General features: G+C 42.1%; 1 protein-coding gene across 3 annotated transcripts in view; it reads left to right on the top strand.

Annotated features, from left to right (window-relative positions):
* Positions 1 to 17,103, top strand: part of LOC119033683 (kinesin-like protein KIF20B) — a 42,066-nt gene extending 24,963 nt beyond the window's left edge. For all 3 annotated transcript variants that reach the window (XM_037124075.1, XM_037124078.1, XM_037124077.1), the window contains 4 exons: positions 11,318 to 11,392; positions 12,128 to 12,245; positions 14,441 to 14,586; positions 15,663 to 17,103. In XM_037124075.1, the coding sequence (XP_036979970.1) occupies positions 11,318 to 11,392; positions 12,128 to 12,245; positions 14,441 to 14,586; positions 15,663 to 15,743 (420 nt within the window). In that variant the 3' untranslated portion in view covers positions 15,744 to 17,103. The remainder of the gene's footprint in view (positions 1 to 11,317; positions 11,393 to 12,127; positions 12,246 to 14,440; positions 14,587 to 15,662) is intronic.
* The last annotated feature ends 3,029 nt before the right edge of the window (positions 17,104 to 20,132 follow it).

Raw genomic sequence — 20,132 nt, 5'->3', positions numbered from 1 at the left:
TAAGCATAGCACCTCTCAGGTTTTGACTTGCGGCAGTCTACAGGTCTGAGGTGTTGTAAATGAACTTTCCGTGTAATACAACATCAAGAAGCACAAACACATGGAGATAAATTCCACTTTTGAGGTTTCATGATTATGATATATGAATTTCTTCCACAGCGCTATGGATTTGTTAAATCACGTGTGCGTCTTATTTAAAAGTTTTATTTTATTTTGACCCCACAGCATTTCTCAGTGTGGCCATCAAATGATGCGATACAAAATAACATATTAATAATAAATGAAAAGTCAGGTTAAAATGCAATTTTTAGTAAAGATGTTAGAAATGTATTGAGTCATGCTGGATGTCATTGAGCATTTATCTGTAAATGGTGCAATGCTCCTCTCAGGCAAGCAAAACCACAAAATTAGTTACTGAAAATTGTGTAATGCACACATGAATTTCATGTGGTGCATAACTTGTGTTTCTTTTTGAGTTGTTGGTTGCAGTTATGGTGCCATCCCAATTTTTGTGCAGCTTGACAGATGTGAATCAGGTTGACGACCTCGCTCAGGGACTTGTTGGAAGTATTTTGACATCACTTTTCACACCTTCAGTGACAACAAACTTCCCTGAATAACTTTTTGACGCTATTGGCAAGGGTATGAATTCTTAGCAGGATGTTAGTTAGACTTTTACCATGTTGAAAATAATAAAACAGTTGACGCTGAATATTTAGACTCTACTTATTCCTGTAAAGGTGATTTTGTTTAGCAGAGAAACATTTAAAGTATTAATGGTAGGATACAGGTGCTCATTCATCACAGTCATCACATCATAGAGAAAAATGCAGCAGAAGTTAAACTTAGCACGACCTCTGTTCTACTTTTCAGTGTGCAAAAACTAAGTCTGCCTGAACAGTATCAGTACCAGGGCTAAGCCAACATCCCACTTTGTCCCACAAACAAAAGTTTTTTGTAACAAAAAGTTGTGAGCCTTGCCCTCTACAGCAGTGTGTAAACTGTGGTATCTTTAACATTATATACGTGTAAATTCAGCGGCAAATAAAGCTCCATTTCCTTAAAATAAACTGTGGTGTGCACACTGGTTTGTACGAATGGTGACTTGATGGGTGTTTTCATCGCAGCAGCCAGCTAATATCGCCTTGTATTTATACTGTATGTTTGTAAAGTGACCAAAGTTGTAGTTAGTGACTTTATATAAATGTTCTTGACTTCTTCCAGATGCACCTTGACACTGCACTCATCTCCATTCCGCAGAAAACGAACCTTGCTGAATAAAAGATGAAGAAAATTTTAAGATGGCACCAAGAGAAAAAAAAAAAACAAAACTATTTAGAAAATTAATGAAGCAACTTTGAGATGCAGCAGCTTAAAACATGTTGAGTGTGTTGAGGTGTTGAGGTTAGTACTGACTCAGTATCGGCACGCAAAATCTAAAGACCTGTTGGTCAGGTTTGAGTACCCTGGTCTTGAGTTTAGGAATAGTAACTAGGTTCTTTGGACTCAGTCTCTTTGTTACCCTGCTGGCGTGACGACATCTTCTCTTTTGATACTGACAGTGGGAGTACTTATACATGGGGTGAGAGCTCTGAGATGAAACCCCAAAGTAATTCCACTAATGACTGCCGTTCTGCTGACCGAGCGAGGCTGAAGAGAGAGAACTGGAACAAAAGCACAGGAGAGGGAGGTGTCATGAAAAGCCAGCAAAACATGTAGGTGTTTGTGTTGAGGAGCGGTTCTACAGCACATCTAAAGTGATGCGTTGTTACATCAGATTTTATTCTGGGGATCTGGGACATTCAGTCAACATTTATGAAAATGAAGATGCAGCAGCTTAAAACATGTTGAGTGTGTTGAGGTGTTGAGGTTAGTACTGACTCAGTATCGGCACACATTTATTTTGCCACTTGTGCGCATTTCTTTGTTATATTGTCCAAAACAAAAATCATTTTAACCTTGTAAAGATTCTTCCTCTATTTGTACACTTTGTTCTCCAGCTAATATCTCTGTTTACACGGTTGCAATGACCCAGTTTCCACTTGGAGTGCAGTGGTGTCTACCTCCATCTAAACATTTGAGAAAAATGATAAAGGGTGTTAGAAGTGTCAAGGGCCCAAGGGTCATCAGAGCGTCCACACATCAATGACCCTGTCAGCCTTCATAGAGAGGCAGGACGATGGAGGTTGAGGTAATGTTTTTTACCAAACAACAGAAAAAGGAAGAAGATAATATTTTAGAGAAAACAAAAGGGGGGTGTGAGCTAAAAAATGGGCCAAAATGAATTGAGGAAGAGTGCAGAAGGGAGATGGAGGCAGCACAGAAGGAATAAATTGAGTGAGATTGGCTGAGGGTCAGAGGGGGAAAAATGCCAGTCGGGGAGGAAGAAAGTGAAATGAAACAAGACGGTGTAAAAGGAACGGCAGAGAAAGGCGGCGGAGGGAATACAGCAGTGGAAGGAAAGCGATGTGGAAAGAGGGGAAGGGAAAGATAAAAGTGGCAGGCAAACCGAGTTGAAGCAAAAGATTGGGAGGGGTTGGTGATATGGCAAGATGAAAGGGGGGGGATTGTGGGTAGGGTGGTTGGAAAAAGGAGCACAGAGAATAAAAAGCAGTGGAGGAGGGTGAAAGGGGAGCATGAGAAGCTGACATGATGGTGACAGTTGCTGCTGAGAGAGTTTAGATCTAAGCAGTCGGACTGCACAGCCTCTACTTAATGTACACGTCCATTAACACACGTTCTCCCTCATGTTTCGCTTTATTGTACACTTGGAAATGTAGATGTGTATACTTACTGTACCACCAGAAACACAACGACTGATTTTACTGTCGGAGGAAACTACAGGCTGTAATTATTGACTCTCAGACACATGGTGCATTGTGTTCAAATTAAGTTACCATTGAGGATAAAGACGAAAGACCTACAGATTACTTGCTGTGTCACATATATACACACTCTTCAAAATGACATTGCATGTATACTCAAAACCCTGCATGGCATTGAGCGACAAAGCCCATACTTACTGAAATTTACTGCCACCATTGACACAGCATGTAATTGATCACAGCAGCTCTCACTGTCCCTCTCCCACTCCAGCTACACTGCCTGAGGCTTTCTGCATCATTCGTCATCACCAGGACCGTGTGTGTGTGTGTGTGTGTGTGTATGTGTGTGTGTGTGTGGAGCTAACCTCTAAATATATACTGAAACAACCAGGCAAGACAAAAACACTTTGCCGAAGCGGTTTTGTATTTGGAAGTTTTACTTGCGTCACATGTCGTGGTTGAGTCTCGCTAAAATCACTCCTGGTTGTTCAGTGTTCATTGTAAAAGTAAGAGAATTACTGTCAGTCAAAAACAACATTTTAAAAGAACATTCACAACGTTTGCATGAATATTTTTAATATATTTATTATCCTAATGAGTAACTCTCATGTTAATGCTTCTTCCCTGGCACCAAATGACTGGCGGGTACAATTGATAGGGACCATACAAGAGCTGATCGCACCCTGCAGGTTAATGAATTGCAAAAGTCATAGAATTGCACAATTAATTGTACTATAGCTACAATTGCACTTGTTGAACTTGTTGATTTGGTGCAGACTCCAACAAATCCATCATTATCTTTTTACCTTTTTCAGGGGAAAAGATAATTACCACTAAACACGAATCATTTGCAGTTTCAGTATCTGTCAACATAATCGCTCATGATTTTGCTTCATGGAGTAATCGTATAATACAGACTGCACATTTCCCAATGTTGCTTCAGGGTAACCGACATGCAGGTTGTCTGTTGCCAGAGGGCATTTTGGATCGTCTGAAACTGACCCGTAGAGCTCATCCCAGCCCCATCCCTCCACTCAATCTTTCTCACTGCGGGTCTGCCTGCCCGCAGAGTCTTGGCCTATCCTTGATCCAGCCGAGAGTCAGCAGGAGCACAGGCAGAGATCAAGTTCAGCACTGATTAATGGGACAACACTTAATAAGGCCTCACAAAGGTCGGGGAGGGAGGGAGAGAGTCATAGAACAGACAGACACACAAAGACAAACAGTGAGGTCCAAAGAGCTTTCAGCCAGAATCGCATTTTTTTCTTTTTAGGTCTGTCAAGTAAAAATCAGCAGCTCAGTTTTGAAAGAAAGGACGAGTTTGCGTATTTATGGCATGTGAGTTTTACTGCTTACTGCATCAGTTATTCTTGAATCGATTGCCTGTGTAAGTTCTTTGAGTTTGAGACAATACGGGCTGGACATCACACAACATCAATTAGAAACAAATCCCTCAGCAAAAGGCTTTTTTATCTGAGATCAACATGAAGTCAAATTAAAGTAAACATCAAAACTGCTGCAGATAAATGGCTTTTATATTCAAACAGTAGTTCGTGCTTGATCTTTTCATTTAGAAAAATGAATGTGTTTGAGAGCTCTTTCAGTTTTAAGCAGTTCGGTGTGGAGGTGTTGAATAGGGAGAACGTCCCTCGACTGAAGTACTCGGATTCAAGTGTGCCTCCTCTTCTGTGTCCGGTGATACTCGATCACGAGAGGTTCAAGGTTTGATGAGGATAGTGAAGTCCTGTGGTTAGGTTTTGGACAAAGATGGAGATGACACATAAATTGTAACAGGTTGTGGCTACACAGACAGTAAATAGATAGATAGATAGATAGATAGATAGATAGATAGATAGATAGATAGATAGATAGATAGATAGATAGATAGATAGATAGATAGATAGATAGATGTGTTTTGTGGCAACCTCACAGAAGGCGACAGGGTGTACGAGTATTTACACATACGTATGCACAACATGAAACTTTTTTTAAGCATCACAATATATATATTATATTATATTATATTATATTATAGACACACACACGATGGATATGAATCTACAGACTCAGGGCTCGTTGGTAATTCGTTTGACGTGAGTACAGCATGGAGTAGTGGGCCAGTTGGGGGGTTCAGCTGAGCTTGATGATGAGACTCATCATGGCACCAGTGGCACTTCACATCCAGAGCCATCAGGATCTGAACTGTATGAACTTTTAATGCTCCCTTTCAAAACTACATGAAACATTAAAACCATGTCGCTGCCTTTTCCTCATCAGTGCCTGACGAGGTCATGTAAAACTAAAGATGAACTGTAAAGATGAGTTATGTATGTTGGCGCACCACTTCATCTTAAAGAAGCTAAAGCCAGTTAGCTTATCTTAGCGTCATTAAGACTGGAGGCAGGGGGGACGCAGATAGATTACCTCTGCTAACATGGAGTGAAACTGTTACACTTCTGTAAATAATGTTATCCCTCAGTTAAACATGAAATAGTTCTGTAGGCTTTACAAGGTTCAATATCAAGGTCAGGTTAGGGTACAAGAGTTTTCTTTCCCTCTTGTCTAGTTGGACACGTGGGTTAAAAATCTACTTCCTTGGGGTAAAGTTTTACGAGCCCCAGTGATATAATAAAGTTCAATGCGTGATAATTGCAAGTTTATATTATCTGGTCAAGCCAATAAGGGAAAAAAAGGCCGAACGATATGACACAAAATATGAAGCAAGATTGCTTTCATTGACTTCACAAGTGCATCATCTACAGACTGTTACAGCAGGTGGCAGTATGTACCTTTTTGAGGTGATTGGCGATCCAAAATCAATTAAAAAAAAAATCCTGTAGGCTCTTTGTTGAAGGAACTAGGGTCATGCTAACTTAAGGTTAGCCTGCAAACAAAAACGTAAACTGTATTGTTTTTACCGCAAGTTAGCACAAACATGTTTCCAGTCAACAGTTTGATAATGAAACAGTGCTCAGCAGTAAGGAGAGAAATAATTCTAGTAGTTCAGTTTTTAGTGCGTTCATAAGGTTCTGATACTTAGTAGTTTGTTTGTTTTTTTAACCAAGTTCTTTCTTTTGTGAAGTCTCATATTTTCAGAAGGAGTAAACGACGAACAACGAAAGAGGTACTTTTTCTTTTTCTTCAACAAAACAGAATTATGTGTTCATCCTTCATCAGCCTCATTAGCAGCGAAACATTCCCCATCGTCTACATCATCATTCACCACATTAGAACAGCTTTCACTCCTCAACCAAATGATGTTTGCTACCAAAACAGCGTACCCTTCATCAACATGTTCAGCCTCTTGTAAAGCATTTTATACTGCAAGTTCCAGTGTGGAGGCAGCGCCGGTGTAACACCAACATTCCTCACAATCTATGAGACGTTTTGTACTTTTAGTTCTTTCACCTCCAGTTTCTTCTTTGGCTCTGGACCAACAGTAGATTCAGTGCATCCAGCCGTCCCTGCATCGTTATAGATTTCCAAACAGATGTTGTGTCTCTCCTGTTCTCTCTCTCTCTCTCTTCTGCTTTACAGTAGGGAGACTGGAGCAGTGTTTACTTACACATAATCTGATTACAGCGAATACCCAAACGAGGGTTTTTACACGAGTTGCTTGTTGGTGCGTTCCATTCATTTACCCGAGCGAAGTGTATCTAACGTGTAACTAATGCCCCCCTCACATTTATATGGCAATGTCACAAATTCCCTCCAGTATTCGGTGCAAAAAAAAAAGCACATTTCTCCCATGATGCTAAAATGGTATAACCTTGTGGAACAGTGTAGGTCTGCAGCATAGGTTGGATCCGGTGGGAACAGATGTTGGGTGTAGGAGTTATATTTAAGTAAGCTGGTAAGCAGAGAATAACGTTTTATGCATTAAAGTAGAGACTGCTGTTATTTATGGGCTCCACCTTTTGCAGGTAAATACTGTACATGGTTGAACAAGATCACTATAGCCCCACTCCAGTCAGTGTTACTAGGGTGTCAGTAGTCAGACTTTAATCCATTACTGTGACGTATGACCCATTAAACACGGATACTTGGCTGTACCTGGATAATGTTTTTAAGTTTCAGTTTTTTAGGTGATTAATGTTAACATTTAGTCTTTTTTGTTTTTGGATGTGTTCTATGCCATGTAAGCATCTTATTTGTTGGTGTGTGAGAGCAGCAGAGTTGCTGTGCACGTCTTCTATTGATTTCTGTCTTTAGTTTTCTCTTTGCGCCGTCTTGACTGGTGAGCGTCTGGGGCTGGAAAATATTTGGTCTGCTTCATTGCTTGTGATTGTGAGACTTGTGATCTCTTTGGGGGGTACGATCAAGCTGTGGCCTGTTGCTCCCCCTACAGGGAGGTCAGAGTTGAGGTCCAGCCACGGGCAGAGCTCCTGGAATTGATTCAGTTCCTTGTTCAAGGACACTTGAGCTGCTAACGTGGAGTCAAAGTGTAAAAATATTATTACAGGGCCACTTGTATGACCACAGGCCCACACTGCTCCCACCTGAGTGTGGAGTTAAAACTGGAATTACTTGTTTCTGAGCAGCTGCACTTGCACACAGATTGTCCTCACCAGATACAGCTTGATTTAATGAAATGAAGATAAGGGTGCACAGTCGGGGCTGAACACTGAAATGTACATTATTGTATTCCAGTATTTTCCAGGAAAACATTATTCCCACACTGGATGATTATTCAGAATCCACGCCCAGAACATCATTGTATAGATGAATTGAAAACATCTCATTTAAACTATCTGTCTAGTCGATGTTTCTCTCAGACTGACGGCTCCTCTGCTCGGATTATTCAAGGCAACATTCTTAGTTTTCACTTCTTGAGATTGTTGATCTTTGCATATATTACTGTCATCAAATGCTGTTCATCTGCCCCACAGCAGTGTTAGTGTCAAGCCTAGTCAAACATGGTGGCTGATGCAACGGGTCAATACAATCTGCCAATATTGTTTTATCACTGACGTATCTTGTGTTTGCAAATGGATCAGCTGCATTTGAGCTACAGCTCGTAGCATGAGATGGAAGTGTTCCGCTTCCTGCTTCCCAGAAGATGCTTCCGTTCATTGTTGCTAATTGTGTCATTCAGACGAATCATTTTGTCGAAATCATCGGAATGATTTAAGCTGAAATCGAGTACTTGTTCATCCTTGTGACACCCAGGGAGGGAGTTATATGGCAAAGTGGGTTCTTATCTGATGGGTGTGACATCTGCAGGCAGTGACCCAGCAGTGATACGTTAGTCGATTCCATCAGCGATCCAGACTCCAGCACCGTTCAGTTTTTCTCAGAGATAATGGAGTGTTGGCACGCTGGAACATGCAAACTGGTTCAACGTGAACACACATCAGCAAATGAAGTGCTTCACCTGTGCACACAATCATTTTCTCCTCTGTCTTCATGCATCTGATTTCTCTATCTCTTTTTTCCTTTTTTCAGTCATTCCTCTAAATCTCCATCTTCCTCTCTCAGCCTCTGAAGCCTCGTCTCTCCCAGCCCATGTCTGTCTGCTCAGCAGATGACTTCCTAATGACTTATTGACGATGTTGGGGCTTTTCTTCAAAAGGGAGGCTTCGCAGCTGTCCCAGAAAATCTTTATCTGAATTTTTGGCTTGTATGACTTTGGTGTAAGCTTTGTGAAGTCTTGTGCACAGTGGAGTGAATCTGTCATGTGCACTGATGTGCTTTGTGTGTGTTTATTTACAGTTGACATGCAGTTTATTATTTTTAACCCTTCTTCTCTGTTCTCCAAATTACAGGGAGTGTTAAAAAAAAAAAAAAAAAAGTCAACCATCACAGTTCTTTCATAATAATGATTTTATCTGCTGCTGATAGTCATTTATTCCCAAAGAAACAGATTGTCGGATATTTTTGTGTTTGTACTGGCTGATATTAGCTTTTGTGTCGTGATCCACTGTGTACATTTCACCTCTACATACAGAGAGCCTCCGGTTGTCAAGCTGAGGTGGATGAAACGTGTGTTCAGTTGAAGGACCCGAATTTGATTGGCTTCATTTTAGCTGCAGTTGTGATCCATGTGGATCAGCTCTGATAACGATCCTGAGGATCATCTGAGGACATCTCTAAAAGATGTTTGAAGTACGGGGAATTAAAATCCACTATTCTTCAGAATCTACCAAGAAAACCCATCAGCACATCTCTGCCTCTCACTATCTCCCCTGCATCTGTCTTTGTCCCCAGTCCTGATTTTCATTATCTCATGTCTCATTTACTTTCTCCACACGTTCCCTCTATCATCTCATCTCCATCTCACACACACACACACACATGCACACGCAGACACTTCATCTTGTTTACTTTCTCCACACTCTCCAATTACCGTTTATCGCTGTAACATATCGCTGCTCGTCTGTATCTTTCTGCTTCTTTCTTGCTTTTCCTCACTCCGTCACACACACACACACACACACACACACGTGCATGAACACACTCCTGCTCCATTATGTACTTTCTTGACATTTTCTATCTCTTCCAGCCTCTACTTCTTCCATCCCTCCTTTCTCCGATTGGATCCAAAAGCGTACACTGAGTCACTGATGACTCCACATGTTTTGACCTTTTTTTTTTTTCCCCTGCCTTTCAAAGTGGAGCATGTTGACGGCTTCCACCACGCCCACTCCCCCTGCCTGGCCCCTGAGCCACCCCCTCAGGTCAGCCTCGTCTCCAACGAGTAGTTGTGAGTCAGAATCGCTTCATTTGCTAGTGTACCAAAATATGTCCAGGGATTTGTTGTACTGAAATTGATGCAGGAATATATACTGACAGATCAAATCTGAGTTTGTAGGTCTAAAACGATTTTCTCGCCTAATTTGGCAAAGCCAGTTTCCCTGTGGCCTCTGTCCCGTCTGACTCCCACTGTTTTCCTGGGTAAGTTGTAGAATGATTGGGCCGTCCATGAGCATCTGGGGCCCTTGTTGCTGTGATGTGTCCTGCACCGTAGGCACTTCTTGGCCCTGGTGGAGCTGGAGTTGGCGGGGAGAGAACCTCTTGACCAGTCAACACTAATCAATAAGTCCATGAGAGGAGAAATGGTTAAAGGAAGGGAAAACCTCTTGAGCCTGCCGCTGTTGGTCTCCATGTTGTGTTTCACTGCAGATTTTTGTCCGAGACACTGGCAACGAAACGATACGTATCAGTCGGTTTCTTTGTCGCATCTTTGATGTCTGCTTGAGGAGTCACAAGTGCCAGCTGTTTGATCACATTCAATTTAATCTAGTGTGTTGTTAACAAAACGAGGGGGGGTAAAGGGGTAAAAATGCCTCTGAAGAAACTTTCTCAGTACATCTTGACAGCCCCTGACCACGGCCGACTAAGGCAGCCGACTGCTGGTGGTAAAGTTATCGACTGGGGGGCACACAGCCATTGCTCAAAGTCTGTCCAGAGATGTCTCAGTCAATAAAACACACAGGCAGAGGGCAGACACTAGTGATGACTGAGAAGGATTACTTTTGTATGTGAGGTTAGGGCTGAACACATTTTGACATAATCAAAATAATTGGCCATTGCTATTTTGATCAATTATGCAGCCCTGTATGATCCTTGAGTCCTGTTTTTAGGAGAGTCCTGATCAAACCCCAGTAAATATCTCGACACAAAACCTTTCAGCGCTGTCGCAAATCATTCTTACCACTGTTCAGTGGTTGCAAAGGGAATGAAGTGGACAGTTCTTTAATAGTGCCATGAATTAGGTTTCTCCTAATCAAAACTTCTATGCAGTCATTTTCATTCCTACACCATCGTAATCACGTCATGTTGTTGCCTCTCAAACAGCAGGCCAGGAGGAAAATTGTCAGACGCCTCAGTTTACTAAAGAAATACCTTCAGATGAAATGGTTATTCTTGGCATTCCTGGGGGAAAAACAAGATGTTCCTTCACATTCAGTCTGAATGCATGAAGAACACATCATCGATACTCATTTTCAGTTTCATTGTTTAGTCCTAATGAATGGTTTTCTAGCCATGGTTGAAAATAGTATTTGTCACTGACATCAGAAAAGTGAAAGCTGAAGATTAATTGGCTGTTTCTGAGACAACCAGACAATATATTTTGACTGGTAGCGCTTCAGCTTGTCAGCCCTTCAAGCCCCTCTGGCAGGTAAATAACCCTAAATTGGAGCTTGTTTTCTCCCCTTGAAAAATTATTCCAGCTGGTAAAATGGTAAAAGCGGGGTTGACCGCTGACTGAAGCCGTCTGTATGTTTTTCTCCTGATGTCTGTGTACCTTGTATTAGCGACCGAAGCCATCTCGTCCTGACCGCCCTGCCATTATGAAACGTGTGTGGTTGTTTTTAGCTCCTCTCCTCTCTCTAACCTCTCTGATCGTCTGCTTCGTACTTATCCTCTGGTACAGATGACTCAGAAGACACTCTCTGTTTTACCATTTAGTGTGTGTGTGTGTGTGTGTGTGTGTGTTTTTGTCTTAATCTTGTATGTGCTTGTGCATTTCCCCCCGTGTGTGTTGACAGGATGAGGTGGAGGCACAGAACAGACGGAACACGAAGACCAAACTGACGCCAAAGCTGACCCCACACCAAGAGGAGGTGACAACCAGACAGAATCACACACACGCATGCATAACCATGAACATGTGTCCCGATACATCATACATGTATTAACATACATAATTCATACTTAACGCCTCAATGTCGCATCATACAGAAGGTCGCTGCAAACCCGAAGTTATCATCTTCTTACACAAGAACGTTACGTTCTGCATTTTGCATGAGGTTTTCTGTTTTTGTGGGTTTGACTGCCGGTGTTGTGTTTTCATTTACTAGTTTAGTTATTAATTTATTAATTCATTTGTGCGTTACAGCGCTCTCCTAAACAGCTGAAACAGCTGAGGACTACACCTGAAAAGACAGACAAGATAAAAATGGCTCTGTGCAGCTTGTGTGGCCTAATCGAGGCCTCTGGAATCTTCCAGGTCCTCAATTGAATTGAAAAGATGTTATTCACACCCTTTTTTAAGCCAAGTCTTCTCTGTAGCTGCTGAGCAAAAAGCGTTACTGCTCACCTCGTCTGCATGAGGTTGACCGCACGTCGAGGGTGCAAATTACCTCTTTTCAAATCTCGGGGCTTCAAGAGACGAGAATTATGCTCATGATTACATCTTGAAAGTCTCCAGCTACTTCAGTTTCACTTCACGATCAGTGCTTCAGATCTTTTGTTCAATCTGGACAACCGTCCTCGTCCGTGATATGTTTTAATGTGCTTTTACTTGAAACCCTTACATGCTGAGAGACTAACCGAGGTTCACTGTCGTCTGTGATCAGATCTCCTCCTCAGCAGGCCGCCAGGACTCCCAGAGCAGCATCCGCAGCAGAAAGGAAGGAACGCTGCAGAAGATCGGAGAGTTCCTGCAGAGCTCGCCCACGCTGCTTGGCACTAAAGGTCTGCGCTGCGGGAGATGTGTAACTTATATCTGGGTCCAGATGGATAGTAGAGAACGCTAGATCTGCAGATTATTTATTTCAAACATAAAGAGGAGGTTAAATATGATGAAGCATCAAAATGATGCACCAGTGGAGGGTTGAAACTGTTTTTATTTCATCAGTTATGAAAAATGTCTCTAGCTGAGCTGCTTGAAACTTGCATTACTACAGTAATTGCAAGTATCATTAAATAAATTTAACTTGACATAACAGAAGGCAGAACAAATTAAAATCAAAGTCAAATCTTCCATCTTTCAAAAGATGGAAACACGGTGATAATCTGGAGCGTCGTTATTACAACAATAACCAGCTCAAAAACCAACAAAATGGACAAACCAAGAGCTCAAGAAATTAAACCTTAAAATAGAAAATACACTTTGTCGAACCAAAATTCAGCAATAAAACTAAGCAACTAAAGAAATAAAATACTATTTGAAGTTTCTGATCTGTTCTGGCACTGGATTCGTTTGCAAACCAAGTTGTTAGCTTTAATACAGCGAGAAGTTGCTTTGACCTTGATTTTCTTTTTTTTCTCAACTACTATCCCCCCACCACCCCTCCTCCCATCTCTCGCTCCAGTGATTGACACTTGAGGGTGATGCCATCTACAGCAATCGCAAGTCCAGCGTGTTTCCACTCGCTGATGAACAAAGTGATGCGACAGGAGCGAAAACAGAAACAAAGAGTCGCAGCTCGCAGCCAGTTTGAACACGTCAAAGAGAAACAATGACGTCCAGCTGATTTCGTCGCTGTTGCTCACTCGTGCCACATGCAGTGTGACTCGATGCACTGAAGTGTGACATCTGCAGTGGTTCAGGATGAATATACGAATATAATATAAAACTAACAACTTTTGAGGACCAGTAACACAATCTAAAGAGTATTTTTAAACCAAAGGGCGTCCATTAATGTCATTAAAACGTCAACGTGCGCTGTGTATTTAATCTCTGTGAACATACGAGCAAAAATATGCAATTTATCTTCAAGCAACATAGAAAAAAAAACACAACCGAGAGCGCTGCAGTGATGAAGAATGTTAATGAGTCAGTCTGCTTCAGTATCTGCCCTTTACAGAAATTGCTTTACTGATGCAATATTTCTGCGTTGCTAAAAACCAAATAAATGAGCTTAAATGTTCCAATAACGATCAGGAAGCACGCGGTCGATACTTGCTTCTCGCTTTTTTACAACCAATCCGACCACGTGCACATAAACAAACACCAAAGATGCTTATATACACAGTGTGTCCTCCCCGCCGTGCTCTCGTGCCTTTTACTCATTCACCTTCAGCCACTCACTGATTCCAGGAGGCGATCACACGGTTCCCAATGGGCTTTCAGAATTCTTTTTAATTTCATAGTTGAAAACCTGTGTGCAGAAACACAACAGCAGCCTCACAAGGACAAAGCCCCGAGATCCTGTAGGAGTCATTTTTTGGAAGGATAACACAGGTTTGACAAAGTAACCGGGCAAGGGCAGCCAGTTTGGGACACTAATGATGGCTTAGAGGAGAAAGCTAAGACGGGGAACATATTGGAATCCACCAGAGTCCTCTCTGTGTTTTATCCCCGCGGACCGGCAGTTTCACTCGGTCAATTAATTGTCGCCCCGGGCTTCCGATGCGAGGGGGGCAGTCGTCTGCCGCCATCTGATCCTCCTCCTCCCCCCATCTCCCTCTCTCCTTTTTTCCTACTCGCTATTCCTTCCTCCTGTCCCTCCATCTTTCATCTCTCACCTTCACTTGTCTTTTATCTTCATTATTATAACACCTCACTCCTTCTCTCCCTTCACTGATTCTTTCCTCTCCCCTCCTCGCTGTCCCGTCTCTCTCCTCCACCGATTCCAGATTCCCCTCCTTTCCTTCTTACACCCTGCACTCTCCTCTGATCCCTGAACAGTAAATAACAACCGTGACTCTGTTGACCTACAGATGCTGAGATGTTTAAAGGATAACACTGACATTTAAAAAATGACATAATGAATTTATTTAGTGAAAGTGTTGTGGATCAGAGTCTGACAGACTCCGCTCTGTGACTGGAGAGTAATTATACTACTGAGCACATTTACCAACATGAAGTTCGATAGATCTTTGAATTTACTGCTTATCTATCTATCCAGTCAGCATGTTCCTCTTATCTAAAATTGTCTCTGCAGCCAAGAAGATGATGAGTCTGGTCGGCGGTCGGGGTGATGCAGACTCAGCAGCCTCCTCTTCACCCCTCAGCCTGAGAGCCAAGAAGAACAAAAGGAAACTCTACAGGCCTGAAATCTCCTCGCCCATGGACATGCCCTCACACCCAGTAAGTGTCCATCGCACCACACACACACACACACACACACACACACACACTTGCAACGGCATGAAAATTAACGGTACGATAATCTTCTCAGAAAATATCTTGATTTCATGGTAACAAACTCTAAAACCTGCAGTCGCTGCAGCTCTAACACACACACACACACACACACACACTCACACACACACACTCACAGGGTCTGGGATTCTCTCAACTTTGATCCTAAATAAAAGAGTCTAATATTTGTTTTTATGTATTTAGAAAACTGAATCGATCCAGTTGAAAATGCTGGAGGAGGCAGTTTTTCCACCCTGAGAGAAAAATGTTTGTACTCCTCAAAATAAGATATTTATCTGGTAAAGGCATCAAACACACTGTTGTCTCCAAACATTTCAAAGGATGCCGAGCCTCAATCGAGAGAAACCCCCGGTGGGTTTAATCCAGTCCATCTGTTATAAAGCCAGCCTCTATGGTTTCAGCAATTATATTTCTGAAATATATATATCTGAACACTTACTGACATGCAGCGGAGCCACATTCAGCTCTGACTCGGTGGTGTGATTAGCAAAACATGTACATGTCAGACGTGACCTTACCATCTCAAGGCTCCTCACCTACCATGAACTTCCTGCGACGAGAGACGAGAATCTAGTGAGCAGCAGAGCGCTCGTCACTCCAGCAGGAGCGGCCGTCAATTACCAGTTACCAGCCTCTCTTGAGCCGTTTGTCACTCCCTCCACTCAGAGTCCTTCTGGAAGTGACTCACTGACATCCAACAGAAAATGAAAAGAAGTCCTCACGCTGCACTCGGACTGTGGATCATCTTCAAATCTTAGCGATAGCATGTTGCTTTTCAACCTTGTTAATGTAGATATCAGACTCTTAACAGTAAACTCCAAGAAGAAATAAAGCTGAAGCAGTAATTCATGTAATTATTGCATATATGATATACGATATGTTGAATAAAATACTCGATCTTCTGATCGGTTGTTGAAAGACGGTGGCTGCCTTTCCAATTACAACCCTACAGTTACACACACACACATTTAAACAACTTGGTCTTTATTTTCTCGTTGTAGATCATCAGCAGAGAGCCAGAGGAGAAAGAGAGCGACCACCAGATCATTAAGAGGCGCCTTCGCTCCAGGATGGCCAAATAATTAGCCTTCAGATTGAACTGTATAATCCTTTTATTTTATTTTATTTTTTGCTTACCCCGAGTTTAGAAATGAAGGAAGCACTGAATGTTTTTCTGTCCTGATGGCTGAAGAGTTCTGAAGCATGTCTTCTAGGTGATCCTATTTAATTTGAAATCCTCAATATGTAACTGTTCAAATAGACATTTAGAGTAAAGTCACTAATTAAACAGTTATTAACGTTGAAAAAGTGTCAGTTCAAGAAATGGTTCAGCTTTTTGGAAAGTATAGTTATTTACTTTTGTGCAGGAGAGCCGCATCGAGACGCTGATCGAGTCTCTGTGACCTCACATGTTCAGCGCGGTTTATTTTGGAAGGTGACCAGGTGCTCTACGTCGGACTTCCTGTCTGGGCCTGAGTGTCAGATGAGAAGATGAATACTCCTCGTGTCTGCACGCGTTCATCACGCAGCTCTGAAGCTCGTCAGCGGAAATCTGCCTCTAAAAAAAAGAAACCATCCATTCCATTCAGGCTGCTTCCAGTCTAAATGCAAAGACACAAGTGGTGTTGATCTCATCTTACTTTCCAAAATGACAGCAAATAAGTGCATTTTCCCAAAAATGTTGAGCTCATATATAATTTAATCAACAGGTGTCGATTCGTCACTCTAGTTTAATCTCTGAGTGAAGCTACTTTGTAACTCCTGTAGCCGCATATATATATTTTAAATGGTAAGCACTCTAGATTTGTATATCTTTACACTACACTTTATAGAAAACAGATGCATATTATTTTTTTCTTACCTTCCTGTGCAATTTTAGTTTTTTGTGAGAGAAACTTCTGGACCGTGTCGGAGTTTGTGTTTTTGTCCACTTTTAACGAGCGAGATAACAAATTGTTGTCATTGTTCACGCGTCTGGTCGAGACGAGCAGAGGCGACACAAAACGATTTACTTTCTGAGAGTTGGATCAACAAAGCTGCTAATCGAGCGTTGAACAAGTCTGACATTGTTCTAAGCAACTTTCCGTGTGGAACCGTTCAGAGGAGTCAGATAAACTCACTCCGCACTTTATCTGTCTGCCGACAAGTTTAAAAAAAGAGCACAGTGTGACACTAAGGCTCCATAATGCAGGAGAACATCAGTCTGATGGTTCTGCCGCTGTTCCTTCATGACTGCATGAAGGTGTTTGTCTCTGCCTGCAGTTGAAGTTGAAGCCACTATATTGTGTTCAGATGAAGGACTGCTGACTTTTTCTTTCCTTTTGTACAGAAACATTTTCTAAAAGGTTGTCGTTTGATTTTCCTCTTGTTTTATTGTCTTAAATTGTGCAATTTTCTATATTTTCACCCTTTTGTGAAAAAATACATACTTACATACAATCATGTTTGTTCTCCTGGTTGTTTTTTATACTAAACCTCTGTTCTGTTGCTTGTTTCAGACGTTTACTACAAATAAAATTCCAGCATTTCAAAATAATAGAATATTACAAGCGACCGATCAAAAAGATTTACGATACAGAAACATCGACTTCTATCCTGGTGTTTGATTTTGTCGAGCAGTCCGAGCTCTTGTGAAGTGCTGAAAGTGCTGCAATAGTGTCAACATCACCCAGTTCTAACTTGTGTTTCTACATCCTAAATATTAGATTAACAGTTGAAAATCATCAGCAGCAGTTCCACCTGTACTCTGTGTGCGTTATCAGTCACCTTACCTCTAAAGTTTTGACACACACTCGTCTTGCTTATCGCCGACAAACCGGCTCAAGACCCAGAAGCAGAAGTTTAAAATTTCCTCCAGGCTCTGCAGGACTCCATCACTCTGAAAGCTGGTTGTTAACACTAATGACTCATAGTGCACAAAAATTAGGTGATATATATCAATCCTCTGTTTCACCTACACGCTCGCAGACAAGTACTTTCTTTTGATATTTTCACGTAGATGAAGCAGAAAAACAAGCTCGGCACCAGGTGGCTTCGTGTCGGAGGTGGTCTGGTCCTGAGCTGCTGTGTTTGTGTGGGCGCACAAGTAAAGGAAGCGCTGAAAGTCACTAAACCGAGAGAGAGAGAGGCGCTGAGGTACTTATGAATCAACGTTTGTCCAGAGGGGACACTGACCCAGATTCCTGAGAAGTCTGGACGTATTGTAAATCATGTCTACTGGGGAAAAAAACATAATGATATCATTTACATATAAATATCTGACATTTTATGGCTCTCCGTGCTGACCGACAGGTGACATTGCAGCTCTGTGGACTCGACACAAACAGGGCAAATATACAAGAGAGCCGCAGAAATGAATCCCTGAGCCTGGAATAAAAACTTCCGGTTTCCTTGCCTCAAAGTCAGTGTTGTGTTTTGGAGATGAGGTATCTGTTTGACTCGAGTCTAAGATATTTGCATGTTGTTCTACTTGGTTAAACACATCAGGATGGACGGGGACATTAAACGCCATCGTGCCGAACGTGGACACTCATCACTGCAAGCCGGCTTTAGTCACAATCTATCCTTTAGAGCGCGTAGATCGATTTAGAGTGAAGTGTGTTTCGCCAAACTGGAGCTTTTTACAGAAATAAGGAAAGGTGGGGAAAAGTGTAAGTTTCATAAAATTGTCTTTGCCGCAGCGTTTATTCTCTGCAATAATCCAAAGTCCAGACAGTTCAGAGCTGTGGTGCCAAGGTGCAACACAAAAATAATCACATGAGAATAAATCTCTCTGTGCAAGTTGTTTAAATTTCAGATTCAGTTCAGGTGAAAAAATGGCAGTAAACAGATCATCTTTATAAGACTGCAGAGCTCGATGCTCAACACGTATATTTAGTCAGTGCTAAATGTGGAGGAGGAGGAGGAGGAGGGTCTAGCTGTGAAGTGAGTGTGGAAGCGACGGGAGGTGTTACACACACACACACACACACACGCACGCGCCTTAATGTGTGTGTTCTCATATCTGTGTCTGACGTCAGAGATGTTCGGGCTGTTTGTCCAAACAGTGACAATATTACGAGCTCCCACTGTTCTCCACCCAGCAGAGAGGTGGTGGTGGTGGTGGTGGCAGATTATCTGTGGGTGTGTGTTTGTGTGTTTTGAAAGGCTTTTATGTGGAAGAGCAAAGCGTTCTTCCCAAAAAAAAAGAAAAAGAAAGTGAGAGGTTCAAGCAGCAGGCTTTGATCGTCGAGTGAGGGTCCAGAACTGAAGGCCAATTTCATTTTCTTACGCTCTCTTGCAGTCTGCCTTTTTCTTTTCCTCTGCAGCTTCAGATTTCAGTCCACCAATGATTTTTTTTCTTTGCCCATCAATCAACAATCGCAGTGTTCCAGTTTGTGTTTCCCCCCAAACATCAAACATGACAGACTCGTTTAATAACTGAGTATTTAATTAAGACTCTTTTCTTATTTTCTGGCAACGATGTGACTGTTTCTGTGTGAACAAAACGATGAAACTGCGTTAAAATCAATCCTTTAACAAGCCCTGATCGGTCCAAACATGCCGACTGTGTGCCGACAGGATGCAGGCATTTCTACATGTAAGAAAATAAATCGTTGACTCGGGACTCGGGACCAGCTTCACGGGTTAATGGAGCCATGAGATCCAAACACAAAGTCTTGAGTGGAGCTGGGCTGAGAAACACAGTTCTGGTTCTGTAAAACGTCCAGCACACAATAGGAACATTTTATTTTTAATTCTTTTAGTTTTCTTCCATGTTCAGCTCACCTCACAGGAGCTGGTTAAAATCCTACTAGTTCACAGTCATAGTTCTTGACTTGAATTTTTAAAAGGTCAGAGTCTGAAAACTCAACCTGCTCCATCCTGTTGTTTCTCAACAGAGACCTCATCGTGACTGTTTATATTAATTTGGCCTCTGGAGCTTTAGGACGAGACCCAGTGTGATCCCTGATCTGAGCAGTGTTATCAGAACCAACAGAGAGCATAGAAACAGACCTCTGTCTCATCAGATCAGGCTCGGTGTCGACTGTTTTTAAAATCCTACATGACTGCGGAGAGTTCATCAGGAGGAGTGACGGGAGGAAGGTGGAACTCGCAGCTTTAACTCTAGATCCAGTCATGAAAGCAGTTTAGGATCGAGCTGTAACCGAGACTTCGAGCACAGACCTGATTTTGGAGACTGTCGGGGGGGCGTGTGGTCTCCCTGATGGTTAAAACTAATTATTAAAAAGTGAGAATATGTGGGGGTTTTTTTCTTCTTTTTTTAAAGAGCTGCACTCTGCATTTTTCTGCCTCCGTGTCACATTTGCGGTGCCAGAAACCCTCGACACAGCAGAGTGCAGACGCGATCACTTTACACATGTCAGGAAGACTTGAAATCCAAAGACATCATTAGAAGTAAGCCTCATAATCAGCGTAGAGCAGAGAGGGAGCGAGAGCGGGGAGGTGACAGTAACGTGGAGAAAATACAA

Source organism: Acanthopagrus latus, chromosome 15, assembly GCF_904848185.1.
Source record: "Acanthopagrus latus isolate v.2019 chromosome 15, fAcaLat1.1, whole genome shotgun sequence".
In the NCBI taxonomy this organism is placed as follows: Eukaryota; Metazoa; Chordata; class Actinopteri; order Spariformes; family Sparidae; genus Acanthopagrus; species Acanthopagrus latus.
Note: the sequence above shows the minus strand (reverse complement) of the source record. Positions and strands in the feature narration are given on the sequence as shown.